The sequence below is a fragment of the Erpetoichthys calabaricus genome, chromosome 14 (assembly GCF_900747795.2).
Source record: "Erpetoichthys calabaricus chromosome 14, fErpCal1.3, whole genome shotgun sequence".
Taxonomy (NCBI): domain Eukaryota; kingdom Metazoa; phylum Chordata; class Cladistia; order Polypteriformes; family Polypteridae; genus Erpetoichthys; species Erpetoichthys calabaricus.
Window position 1 is genome coordinate 65,518,654 of NC_041407.2, and position 12,476 is coordinate 65,531,129.

General features: G+C 39.9%; 1 protein-coding gene across 2 annotated transcripts in view; it reads left to right on the forward strand.

The window, feature by feature from the left end:
• The window catches only part of rhbdl2 (rhomboid, veinlet-like 2 (Drosophila)), a 37,932-nt gene extending 26,057 nt beyond the window's left edge, over nucleotides 1–11,875 (forward strand). For both annotated transcript variants that reach the window (XM_028818789.2, XM_028818790.2), the window contains 3 exons: nucleotides 40–100; nucleotides 1,290–1,351; nucleotides 10,244–11,875. In XM_028818789.2, the coding sequence (XP_028674622.2) occupies nucleotides 40–100; nucleotides 1,290–1,351; nucleotides 10,244–10,423 (303 nt within the window). In that variant the 3' untranslated portion in view covers nucleotides 10,424–11,875. The remainder of the gene's footprint in view (nucleotides 1–39; nucleotides 101–1,289; nucleotides 1,352–10,243) is intronic.
• The last annotated feature ends 601 nt before the right edge of the window (nucleotides 11,876–12,476 follow it).

The window sequence follows — 12,476 nt, forward strand, 5'->3', positions numbered from 1 at the left end:
TTTATTTCATATCATGTGTTTGTGTTTTGTCATTTTTAGAACTTTAAAGAGATGATTCCATTGTTTGGGATATTCCGAATAATATTTATTGTCCTTGTAGGTAAGACTGCCCATCATCTTAATGTTATATTTCACTCCTTTTTCTGTCTTCAGTCACACTATCCTCCAATAATAGATTCTTATTTTGCGCATACAATAACATATCAAGATGAAAAATGAGGGTCTTACCAAATGTAATAAGTCTATTGAAAGTACAAAGAAATGGTTGAGTATATGAAAATACAAGGCATTGTATTTCTTAGTTCCATTTATCGTCGCACACAATAAATGACAAATTATGTTATCTGGATCAGTTATGTATTCATAGTTTAATGCAAGAAAATGGATAACCCAAGGTATGCCATTTTGATAAAGTGCAATGAGTAAATTTCTTGAAAAAGAGGAGATGTCCTCAGTTGATGTGCATGCACATGCAGAAATGTCTAATGGTTAAAGCACTTTAAAGGCAGGAACACAGATGTCACTGGTCAGGTCTGTAGTGGTTGTCCATTAACTGTCTGTATCTAGAGGAACACTGAACAACCCGATTAGTCCAAATGTGTAAATAAACACATGATAATCCAAAGAATGAGGCTTGCCAAGCAGCAATGCATCACTGGTAATGCACACCAAGAGTAAAGGTCAATTGCAAAAAGATGTTCAGAATTCTCAAATGATTAAAAAATAAATTAATCACATGTTTTTGCAAAAACATAATAGATTAATTAGTAAAGCATATTAGATTGGTTGTTGTGTTGTACTTTCATACACTGAGGTGTCACAATGGCACGTGGTAATAGCACTGCTTCCTTGTGGTGAGGGTTCACATCCCGGGTCCTCCCTGCGTGGAGTCTGCACATCCTCCCAGTGTTTGTATGGATTTCCACCCACTGTCCAAAATCATACAGGTTAGGTGAATTGGCAATGCTAAATTGGCCTTAGTACACACATTCATTATGTGTGTGTGTTCACCCCGCAGTGGACTGGCACCTGTCCAGAGTTTGTTCTTGCCTTGCTCCCTATGCTACTGTAGGTAGAGTAAGCCCTCGCTAAATTACCCTGGTCTGGATTAAGTGGGTTAGAAAATGACGCAACATTACTGAACAGTAACATTAATATGCCTTTTAGTTTTGATAAGGCCCTTTTCATATTGACTTATTTCCCAATGTATTTTTGTATTTTTTTTTTTTGTAAAATGCTCTTTTCAAGATATCACAGAATTTTTACAAATACCATTTTGTAACTTACAGTTTCAATTGACGTGGGGTTTGCTTTATGGAGAAGATTTTGGGCACCAACATCAGGGCATTCAGTAAGTTTATTTACTTATTAAATATTTTGAACTGTAAAAGAGCACAGAATCACTTCTAATATTTATTCCTAAAACTGTTAAAACCTGACATTGTTGATTTAATTTTTTTTCCTCCATTTACGGTTAGTGCTTCTGATAGATAACGTTCCCAACTTTTCAGGCCTGTCATCCTTACTGTATATCACAGCGAATTTTCTTAAATCTCAGTTGCCGTGTTCTCAAATTTACTGAACACTATGACAGATCAAGGCCGCACTGCTGTAGTCTGCTGACACTGGAAATGATCTGATCAAATGAAGAGTTGTGACAGGGGATTTTTTAAAATGTACGCTTGTAACAAGCCTGTCTTTGCTAATGCAGTGCAAAAGCATGACTGAACATCCAAGTAAAAACTGATTTGGATCAAAATCGCCAACTCAAGGGATCATGAATGACTGAATTTGAGAATTTCTGATATATAAACTCCAGTTTCTGGTAATCTTGGTTTGCTTTTCTTACTATAAAACCCCTAGTTAACATCTAATCGTGAATATTGTCACGCATGACTAATGTGTCAAGATTACTTCTCATCAGCATTAAAGTGTACTGCAAAGGAGAAACTCTAGGGTGGTTAGAATGTAACGCACACCAAATAATCGAATTAGAATATGATCACAAGACCATTATCCTCTCTTTCAAAGGCTTGCACTCTATATCATGTTAATAAATCCATTTAAACACCATTTATAATCACCTCATAAGAAAACTGCTGAGAGGAAGGTAAGATTAAATATTTTAAACATGCAGTACTTCCCAATATATTACACAGTAATAAATAAAATGATACATCATCATAAGAATCAAATCTTATAAGAATTCCAGTTGCAGCCCACAATGCAGGGGCCCACTTCACCCTTCTCTGTATTTTCATAGGCTTTCTGCAGATATTATCCTGTTTGCTTTAATCCTTCTTGAAAAGTGTCTAGAACTGGATTGGAGTCCAGCTGTGGTAAATTTAATTGATTCCTTCCCCCCGTGCGTACCTGTGCATATAAGGTCCCACAATTCACACTGCATGTCAGGACAAAACCAAACCTCGGAACTTTATGTAGACTTTCACATTGAAATTGTGGTGAGGCTTAGACAAGGCCAAGGAAATAAAACACTTCTCTCAAGCTTTGAGTGTTCCCTGCAGCATGGTGGCCTCATAAATTTGTGAATTTAAGAAGTTTGCAATCACCTGGGTCCTCATGTATAAACGGTGCGTACGCACAGAAATGTTGCGTACTCCCGTTTCCACGCTCAAATCGCGATGTATAAAACCTAAACTTGGCGTAAAGCCACACACATTTCCACGGTAACTCATACTTTGGCGTACGCAATTTCTCCGCTCGATTTTGCAGACTGGCGGCACCCAGCGTCAAAGCAGTGCTACTGTTCCTGCGTGGTCAACCTTTCTTTCTTAGCTCCACATTCCTGACGCGGCTTTATAAATACACTGAAACTAACTGCATATTGTTTATTAGTGTAATGCATCTGATTGTAATTAACCTGCAGCAATATAATGGTCCAGGGAATAGCCATAGTATTCCAAATACCATAACTGCTTTAGCGTTGTAACTCTCACTGCATCTTCTTCTTCTTTCAGCTGCTCCCGTTAAGGGTTGTCACAGCAGATCATCTTTTTCCATATTACTCTCACTGCACCACTCGGAGTATTTAAATCACTGTATCTGAGTGGGGAATCACAGCAGCAGCTGATCGGAAAGAGAAATATCAGTATACAGCATGAAGCAGACGCTGCCTGAGCCACTGCAAAATGCTTTAGAGACTTCCCAGTATGGACTTCGTGATTTAGAAAAAGTTTCATCCCAAGAACTCTAAACGCACTAAATCAGTCCATCAAGTGCTCCTTGTAGAACTGTTTACTTATAAGTACAATTACCTCACTGTAAACTTGCACTACAGTTATAATATTGTACAACCTGCGCCACTTTATAAAGCGCGTATTTTCATATGATGACAGGATTCATTTTTAAGATGAAATGCAGCAAAATATGTTGATTATATTATACAGATAAAACTTTAACTTCATTTAAATAATCCATCCATCCATCCATTTTCCAACCCGCTGAATCCGAACACAGGGTCACGGGGGTCTGCTGGAGCCAATCCCAGCCAACACAGGGCACAAGGCAGGAAACAATCCTGGGCAGGGTGCCAACCCACCGCAGGACACACACAAACACACCCACACACCAAGCACACACTAGGGCCAATTTAGAATCGCCAATCCACCTAACCTGCATGTCTTTGGACTGTGGGAGGAAACCGGAGCGCCCGGAGGAAACCCACGCAGACACGGGGAGAACATGCGAACTCCACGCAGGGAGGACCCGGGAATCGAACCCAGGTCCCCAGATCTCCCAACTGCGAGGCAGCAGCGCTACCCACTGCGCCACCGTGCCGCCCTTTAAATAATCTGTATTGTTAATAATTAAACATGTGAGGACACGGTGCCGCAGCGCTAGCTAGTTCAGGGATTGTTCCTGCATTGCATTGTATTCTTGCACAGACGCAACACTGGAATTATAGACGGATAGAATAATTAAACATGTACTATGAAGATATTTCAATGTTCCTTAAAAGTTTTGAAGAATCGGCGTTCTAAGCTTACAAATGGCTTCACGTCTATTATATAGCTGATTGTGTGGCGATTGGGTATTTGGAGAAAGAAAAGTAAGGATAGGAATTGGAGGTTAGTACGTTTGAAAGAGACAGTACTGCTGTGATAAATTATTTCACTGAAGGTCGCGCATGGCGCAGCAAGCCTCTTGCGTGAGATGTGAACAAGCACTGCGCCACCGTGTTCCCATGTTTAATAACATGCTTTCATTCCTATCATCATGAAAAAGATATCACGTATACATCTCAGTATTTTAATTATTCAGAGAGCTGTAATATCACGAATGTAATGGATTATGTGTCCTGTTGGAGGAAGAGAAAGCCCGTTTAAGAAGCAGGTGGTGATTCACACACAGAGCACAAAGAAGATCAAATACAGAACAAAGCATTTAACGTCCTACTTTAGTTACAATGGGATTTGAGAAACTAGAAAATTAAACGATTTTAAGATGAAGTTTATGATGTTCTACTTTAATGGCAAAATAAACTATGTGATTAAAGTGGAAATTTCGAGATTAAAGTTGACATTTTGTGCTTTTTTCCCCACTGTGTCCCTATTTTTTTGTCTGTACCCTAATAAGCTTTCATATGACACTCAGACGGTGGGCTACGACTTCCCTTTTCACGGCGACTTTGATATGTGATTTCTTTTTTATTTCAGGCACTGTGCGACTTTGTGAACTTGAGCTTTCGAGTTTCTCCGACACACTGTCACTCGATCAACTTCCTTTTGTTGATTTATACCACTGTTTAAACCAACAAATAGTACGTTTTTCCTTTGCCTCCACTTGGTATTCGCTGAAATTCTTATATTTTCCCCCGTGCTTTTCCCATTGTCTTTTCTCAGAAGGCTATTTATATTGATTTGCATATTCAAAGAGGCGTAATTCTGGGAGAAGTTGGGGCAGGACAGAAGGCACGTGCACGTGCGTTACTTTTCACGCTGATTGGGATTTATGTAGTGGAAGAACGTTAAAGTTTGCTTACGTACAGATTCCTGCATCTGGATTTTTCTGTGCGCACGCACATTCCCGTTTTTGTGCTTACGCCATGTTATAGTGTGAGTTCTACGCACAGCGTTATACATGAGGCCCCAGGACTCCTCCTGGAGTTGGCCATCGAGTAAAACTAAGCCACCATGCAAGAATGGCTATGGTCAGGAAAGTGATCAAGAACCCAGTGGTTACTCTAACAACAACAATAGCAATTTATTTCTTGTATAGACCAAAATCACACAAGGGATGCTTCAATGGGCTTTACTGTGTTTTCATGTTATGGGTTAACGAGTGTAGATAGATTGGGGAAAAATGACAAATTTATCTATTTAAAGTTAAACCTGCAACCCAATAAAGTGTTTAGAAAGTGAAGCGGTCAGAATACTTTTTGAATCCACTGTAGCACAGTCTCTTTCCACTCTGTCCATTTTGCTAGCTTCATTCCAGATAGGCTCTGTGATTTCCGGTCATGTATTCCAATCTGGCTGTAAATGTCCTGCTCAGCAGTTACATAATGGTTCAGTTTTCAGTTTGGTCTTGTCTTTAGCAAGTATTTTAGGCTGGTACTCCAAGAACCATTCTACCTCCTTTTCCTAATCCGAGACCTTTTTGAACACATGGAAATTAGGTAGTTTATTCAACCTGAGTGGCTCGACTTGCACCTTCATCATTCAGGGCAATACTCCTTACACTATTAGGATAACTGAATCAATACATACAGAATAAAACAAGCAATCCGACTAATAAATTAACACTGTTACAAGATGTTAAGGATTTGTAAATGTAGATTTTCAGCAGTTTGAAGGGATGGATGTTTTTCCAGCCCTAATTAGGCCTCATTTCACTGTAGCTCAATGTCAATATCATCAATAAAACCGTCCTAAAGAGTCAATCTAGAACGTCACAATGAGTGCTGGAAAATGGCGAACAGGCAGTTTTGGACAAATACAGAGACCATTTAGGGGAGCATTTAAGGCAAATATGGATATTGAACACAATTTTGTACTGTAACATGTCCAGACTTAGATGCTGTGTGGTACCCAACACTGCAATAAGAGTTTCCATCCTCCTCATAACCTGCATTGGGATAAATGAAAAGTGACTAAATGAATGACAGAATATTTCATAAGCAATGGTAGTCAGGCACCTGTACTAATCTTTTGCCACAGCTCCGTTTTGATCAGAACCACAAAAATGAGTACATAACCACCACCTTGCTCCAATTTCACTGACTCCCTGTCTTCTACGATTGAGTTTAAAACACTACCACTGACCTATGAAACTTTAAATGGCCTTGTACTGGACTACACCAGTAACCTCCTCCATCACTACGCTCCTGTCTGCCCAATAACGTCCACCAATTCTGGCAATCTTTCTGTGCCCATAAACTCACCTGTGCTCTACCATCAGCTGCACTGCACCCAGACTTGGGCACAACCTCCCTAAATTAACAATATCAGTCGACTCAATTCATTGTTTTATAAACCAACTTAAAACTCATTTGTTCAGGATGGCATTTAACTCACCTTGACATTCTGACCCTCCTTTCTGTTTACTTCTCAGTCAGGATGCACAGGAAGAGTTGTGTTTGGACCACAAGCTATGTTATTTGTTTAGGGTTTTCTTGTAATATTTTATATTTTGTATTTTTATTATGGCTTATTTTGTCTTAAACTAATTCAAAGGTTTTGTGTTTCCTGTATTTATCTTTATTTAAAGTTTTACACTGATACACAACATTCAATACAAATAGTATTTGATCTTTTTTTCTGCTTTTTCTCCCCATTGTTCATTTTGAATTTCTGTGAAGCACTTTGACCATGGGAAAAGTGCTATTTACATAAAACATATTATTACTCCTCTCTTGATTGGAAAAAGTATTCCGTGTGAAGTTAAGCTGAGTGACTATCACATCAGGATGTCATTCAAGACCCCCTATTCCAGGGGTTCTCAATCACAGTCCTGGAGGGCCACAGTGGCTACAGGTTTTTGTTCTAACCCAGTTACTTAATTAGAAAGCAATTCTTGCCAATAATTTTATTTCATGGCTTGTTAGTGCTTTAACTCTGCTATATCAGGTCATTCTTATATCCTAGATTTTCTTCCCCTTTCTAAGGATACCATCCAAATGATTTGCAGGTTAAAATAGATGACTAATTGTCAGTCCTTCACTTTTTTCTCTTTACTTTCCTTCCAAGTGTTTAATTAAACCCAATAGTGCACGATAAATACACACCTGTGTAAGTGGTAAAAAGCTAAATGAAGAAATGCTGGTCTCTTTTGTCTTTTGCATGTTATTGCTAATTAGGAGCAATTAAAAACCAAGAATACAGCTGTTTAAGACTAAACTAAGCAATAAGGGTTCAAAATCTTAATGAGCGACACAACTAAAGTGAAGCAGAAGTGTCACTTGAGCAATAAGTGCTTCTTATTAAGCAATTGGGTTAGAGCAAAAACCTGGAGCCACTGTGGCCCTGCCCTATTCCATAATATAAACCCTATTCCAGGGTTTGAGGGTCCACAGACTGCTAGGGTGGGATGTGCTGTAGCTTCACAGGCATACTTGGAAGTAAAATCATTCTAGCCGTCTCTAGTACGACTGTACGGTGGGGATAACACGCAAGAATCTCTGGTGCTGTTAGGGAGAGTCCTACCCATATAACACCAGAGTTTGATGATGTCAGCCACAATCCCTTGAAGTGCTTGCAGCAGGGTAACCAGAACGTCATTGGGGTGCAATATAAAAGGGCCTTGCTCTTCCTTTGTTCAAAATGCTTTGAGTTGGATGGCAGTGGGCAACAAGAGCTGAGTTGCTCAGAGGGAGGAAGGATAACCAAAGTAGTAGAAGGTGAGCAAGGGAAACGTCTAACAGAGTAGCCAGGGGTTATTGTCATTTAGTTTGTTCCTGGAGGCAGCAGGGTTTGTTATTTTTCTGTCTTTGGTGGTTCTTTGCAGTCCCCCTGTATAACTTGTTAGATTTTGTTGGTAAAGCATTTTTTTTTTGTCATTTTTGAACACCTACATTGGTGTTTGAGGTTGTGATACACCCACCTAAACACCACACTGGGTATTTTTTTAACTAATGGATGACTTGTAGATAAACTAGAAAGGTATATGTGTAAACATGTACACATAGTCAACCACAGTGGCCAATATAAAAGCAAAGTGTGTTGGTGCACATGATAATCCAAAACTAAAACTGCTTCATGCCTTCACTAATGTCTATGCAGGACTGGGAATGAGCACCAGAAACAAGAATTGCAAAAAGGGAAAGGCCATGGCACTTGCATGTCACAGAGAAAGGAATGCAGCAGAAGCTGAATTATATGGGACTATGCTCATCATGTATTCCCATCTTCAGTTTCCTTTCTTTGGTATCTGGAAACATCTCAAAATATGCATACAGTGAGGACAACGCATTTATATGTATAACTGCTCAAAAAAATTAAAGGAAGACTTAATTAAAGGAAAACACCTCAGATCACAATGGTAAAAAAAAATCATGATGAATATCTATACTGATATGGACTGGGTAATGTGTTAGGAACGAAAGGATTCCACATCGTTTGATGGAAATGAAAATTATCAACCTACAGGGGGCTGAATTCAAAGACACACTGAAAATCAAAGTGAAAAAATGATGCGGCAGGCTAGTCCATTTTGCTGAAATTTCATTGCAGCAACTCAAAATCGTACTCAGCAGTTTTTATGGCCCCCAGGTGCTTATGCATTCCTCACAATGTCCTTCTCAGGGAGCGATCGGACATGCTCCTAATGAGACGACAGATGGTGTCCTGGGAGATCTCCTCCCAGATCTGGACCAGGGTATCATTGAGCTCCTGGACAGTCTGAGGTGCAACCTGGCGGCATCGAATGGACCGAAACATAATGTCCCAGAGGTGTTCTATTGGATTTAGGTCAGGCGAGCGTGGGGACCAGTCAATGGTATCAATTCCTTCTTCCTCCAGGAACTGCCTGTATACTCTCGCCACATGAGGCCGAGCATTGTCGTGCACCATGAAGAACCCAGGACCCACTGCACCAGCATAGGGTCTGACAATGGGTCCAAGGATTTCATTCCGATACCTAATGGCAGTCAAGGTGCCTTTGTCTAGCCTGTAGAAGTCTGTGCATCCCTCTATGGATATGCCTCCCTAGACCATCACTGACCCACCTCCAAACCGGTCCTGCTGAAAAATGTTACAGGCAGCATAACGTTCTCCATGGCTTCTCCAGACCCTTTCACATCAGTCACATGTGCTCAGGGTGAACCTGCTCTCATCTCTCATTTGTGAATTTCCCCTTGGGATTAATAAAGTATCCTATCTATCTATCTATGAAAAGCACAGGGTGCCAGTGGTGGACCTGCCAATTCTGGTATTCTATGGCAAATGCCAATTGAGCTCCACGGTGCCGAGCAGTGAGCAAATGGCCCATTGGAAGATGTCGGGCCCTCAGGCCACCCTCATGAAGTCTGTTTCTGATTGTTTGATCAGAGACATTCACATCAGTGGCCTGCCAGAGGTCATTTTGTAGGGCTCTGGCAGTGCTCACCCTGTTCCTCCTTGCCCAAAGAAGCAGATACCAGTTCTGCTGATGGGTTAAGGACCTTCTGCGGTCCTAACCAGCTCTCCTAGAGTAACTGCCTGTCTCCTAGAATCTCCTCCATGCCCTTGAGACGGTGCTGGGAGACACAGCACAACCTTCTGACAATGGCAGGTATTGATGTGCCATCCTGGAGAAGTTGGACTACCTGTGAAACCTCTGTAGGGTCCAGGCATCGCCTCATGCTACCAGTAGTGACACTGACCACAGCCAAATGCAAAACTAGTGAAAAACAGTCAAAAGATGAGGAGGGAAAAATGTCAGTGGCCTCCACCCGTTAAATCATTCCTGTTTTAGGGGTCATCTCACCTGTTGTTAATTTCATTAACACCAAAGCAGCTGAAACTGATTAACACTTAACTTAACTGACCAGATTAGTATCCCAGAGGTTTCATTGACTTGATGTTATACTCTGATTAAAAAGTGTTCCTAACAATTTATATAATATATACAGTATATATAATTTTTTTAACCTAATGTATGCACACCTCATATGTGTCCTACAGGCTTTGAGAATTTGTGTTTCTTTTTTCATGCAGTACGTGGAAAGAAGCCAAGAGTCCTGTCCTGCCCTGATCAAGTCTTCATGCCAAACATTTCATGTCCTCTTTTCTTTTGCCTTTTTCAGGTCTCCTTTGTGGCACATATTGGAGGAGGCCTGGCAGGGATCACCATTGGATACACGGTTTTCAGCAGCTATAGTGCCAGCCTCATTAAGGACCCCCGATTCTGGGTTTGCATTCTAGCCTATTTGGCTTGTGTCGTGTTTGCTGTACTCTTTAATATCTTCCTATCACCAGCTCAATAAATGGATTCAAATGAGAATAATTTAGTAGTTGTGCCAAACTGAAAATCAGACATTTTCTTCTGTCTCTGATGTCAGGAGCCACAAGGACCAGAAGGATTGTTTACACTTAAATATGCTGCATAGGACATACGGTGAAGACCATGGGGTGCTCAGGGTCAAGCATCCATTGGCTATTTCCTAAAGAATACATCAAAAAATTAAATATACCAAAAAATTATAATTGTTGTACAACTGCCTTCTTTTAATGACATGTTTTGGTTTGCACAATGTGTCTTAACTGACTTGAACATTGTTACTGTACTGTATTTTTTTGCTGAATATCATTATTGTTCAGTCTCTTATTAACACAATTAAAAACATTAAAAGCTACATCTGAACAGGGCTCGACTTGGCAGCTCCAGTAGTTCCAATGATATGCCAAATTGGGGACTGGAAGAGAGAGCCCACAAACTGGTAATCTTGATATGTACTCTCAATTTATTGATAAGGATTTGTTGTTGTTATTCCACTTGAATAGACTTTTTATTTGTTTTAAATGGTTACAGCTTATTTGTTATACCAGCGTGAACCATGAGGTACTACATTTTCTCTTCTGGTATTCAGTATTTGATATTATTTAATATTCTGAGTGTTCTATGGTAATACATGGCTTATATAAGTCAGTAGAACATAAAAGTAAAGCGACAATCATAAATTGCAGCCACGCATGTAGCTGAAGCTATACACATAAGTGAGTGGCTGTCTTTTATCTGTTCTATTGTTTTCCTACAAAATATTAATACTGTTTAATAATTGGACATTAAATGTGTTTTACCCTGTTACAGCGGTTTCTTCATATATATATATATATTTTTTTTTTTTGGACATTAAATCCTAAAACATTGTTGGCATTATATAGGTGACGTTATATGTTTAAATAATACAAATAAGTACCTGACCCATTCATCCTATCTGTAATGGTAGGTCACTAAAGCAGGCTATCTTCAATTTCATGTCGAGACTTTGTTGTTTTACTGAACAGCTCTTGTGTGTCTCTTGCTGTTTTTCAGTATGTGTATTTATACAAGTTGTATTGCCATTTATGTTGAGTCATGTTGCCCAGCATCCAATATTAAACACCCTTAAACACTCTTCAGTACCCCCACATTACATATTGTGTAGTCCTGTATGGACATCCAGGCCCAGCATTTCGATTTCAGACACTTAAATACACAATAAATGTGTTTGGTTTAATTAATGTTTTGTCAGTGTACTGTTTTAGTTTTCTTTAACTTGAAAAAATGATTTAATGGAGGAATTATCTGTAAAATGTCCACGTAAGTGTATCAGGTAGTTCAATGATATTTCAAATGAATTACTCTAACCAGAGTGTAAGTTATTTCATGAATGGAACTTATTTGCGTAACTCTGACTTAATTTAACCAAGAGATTTGAACATAGGGCGGCACGGTGGCGCAGTGGGTAGCGCTGCTGCCTCGCAGTTGAGACACCTGGGGACCTGGGTTCGATTCCCGGGTCCTCCTTGCGTGGAGTTTGCATGTTCTCCCCGTGTCTGTGTGGGTTTCCTCCGGGCGCTCCGGTTTCCTCCCACAGTCCAAAGACATGCAGGTTAGGTGGATTGGCGATTCTAAATTGGCCCTAGTGTGTGCTTGGTGTGTGGGTGTGTTTGTGTGTGTCCTGCGGTGGGTTGGCACCCTGCCCAGGATTGTTTCCTGCCTTGTGTCCTGTGTTGGCTGGGATTGGCTCCAGCAGACCCCCGTGACCCTGTGTTCGGATTCAACGGGTTGGAAAATGGATGGATGGATGGATTTGAACATAAAACAGTTTTATTAAACCAAATTACTGAATGATAAATTTTAAATATGTTGATTGCACACGCTTGCATTACATGATAATTTGTCATCAATTAAATGAACTCAAAAAGCAAACCTTTGTTCTTAGAAATTTTATTTTGACATTTTAATTAAACTGGCAAGTTGTCTCAAAACTAATTACAACTACGAAATTAAATGATATTGTCATGTAGCCAATCACACTAAGGTAATTAACATAT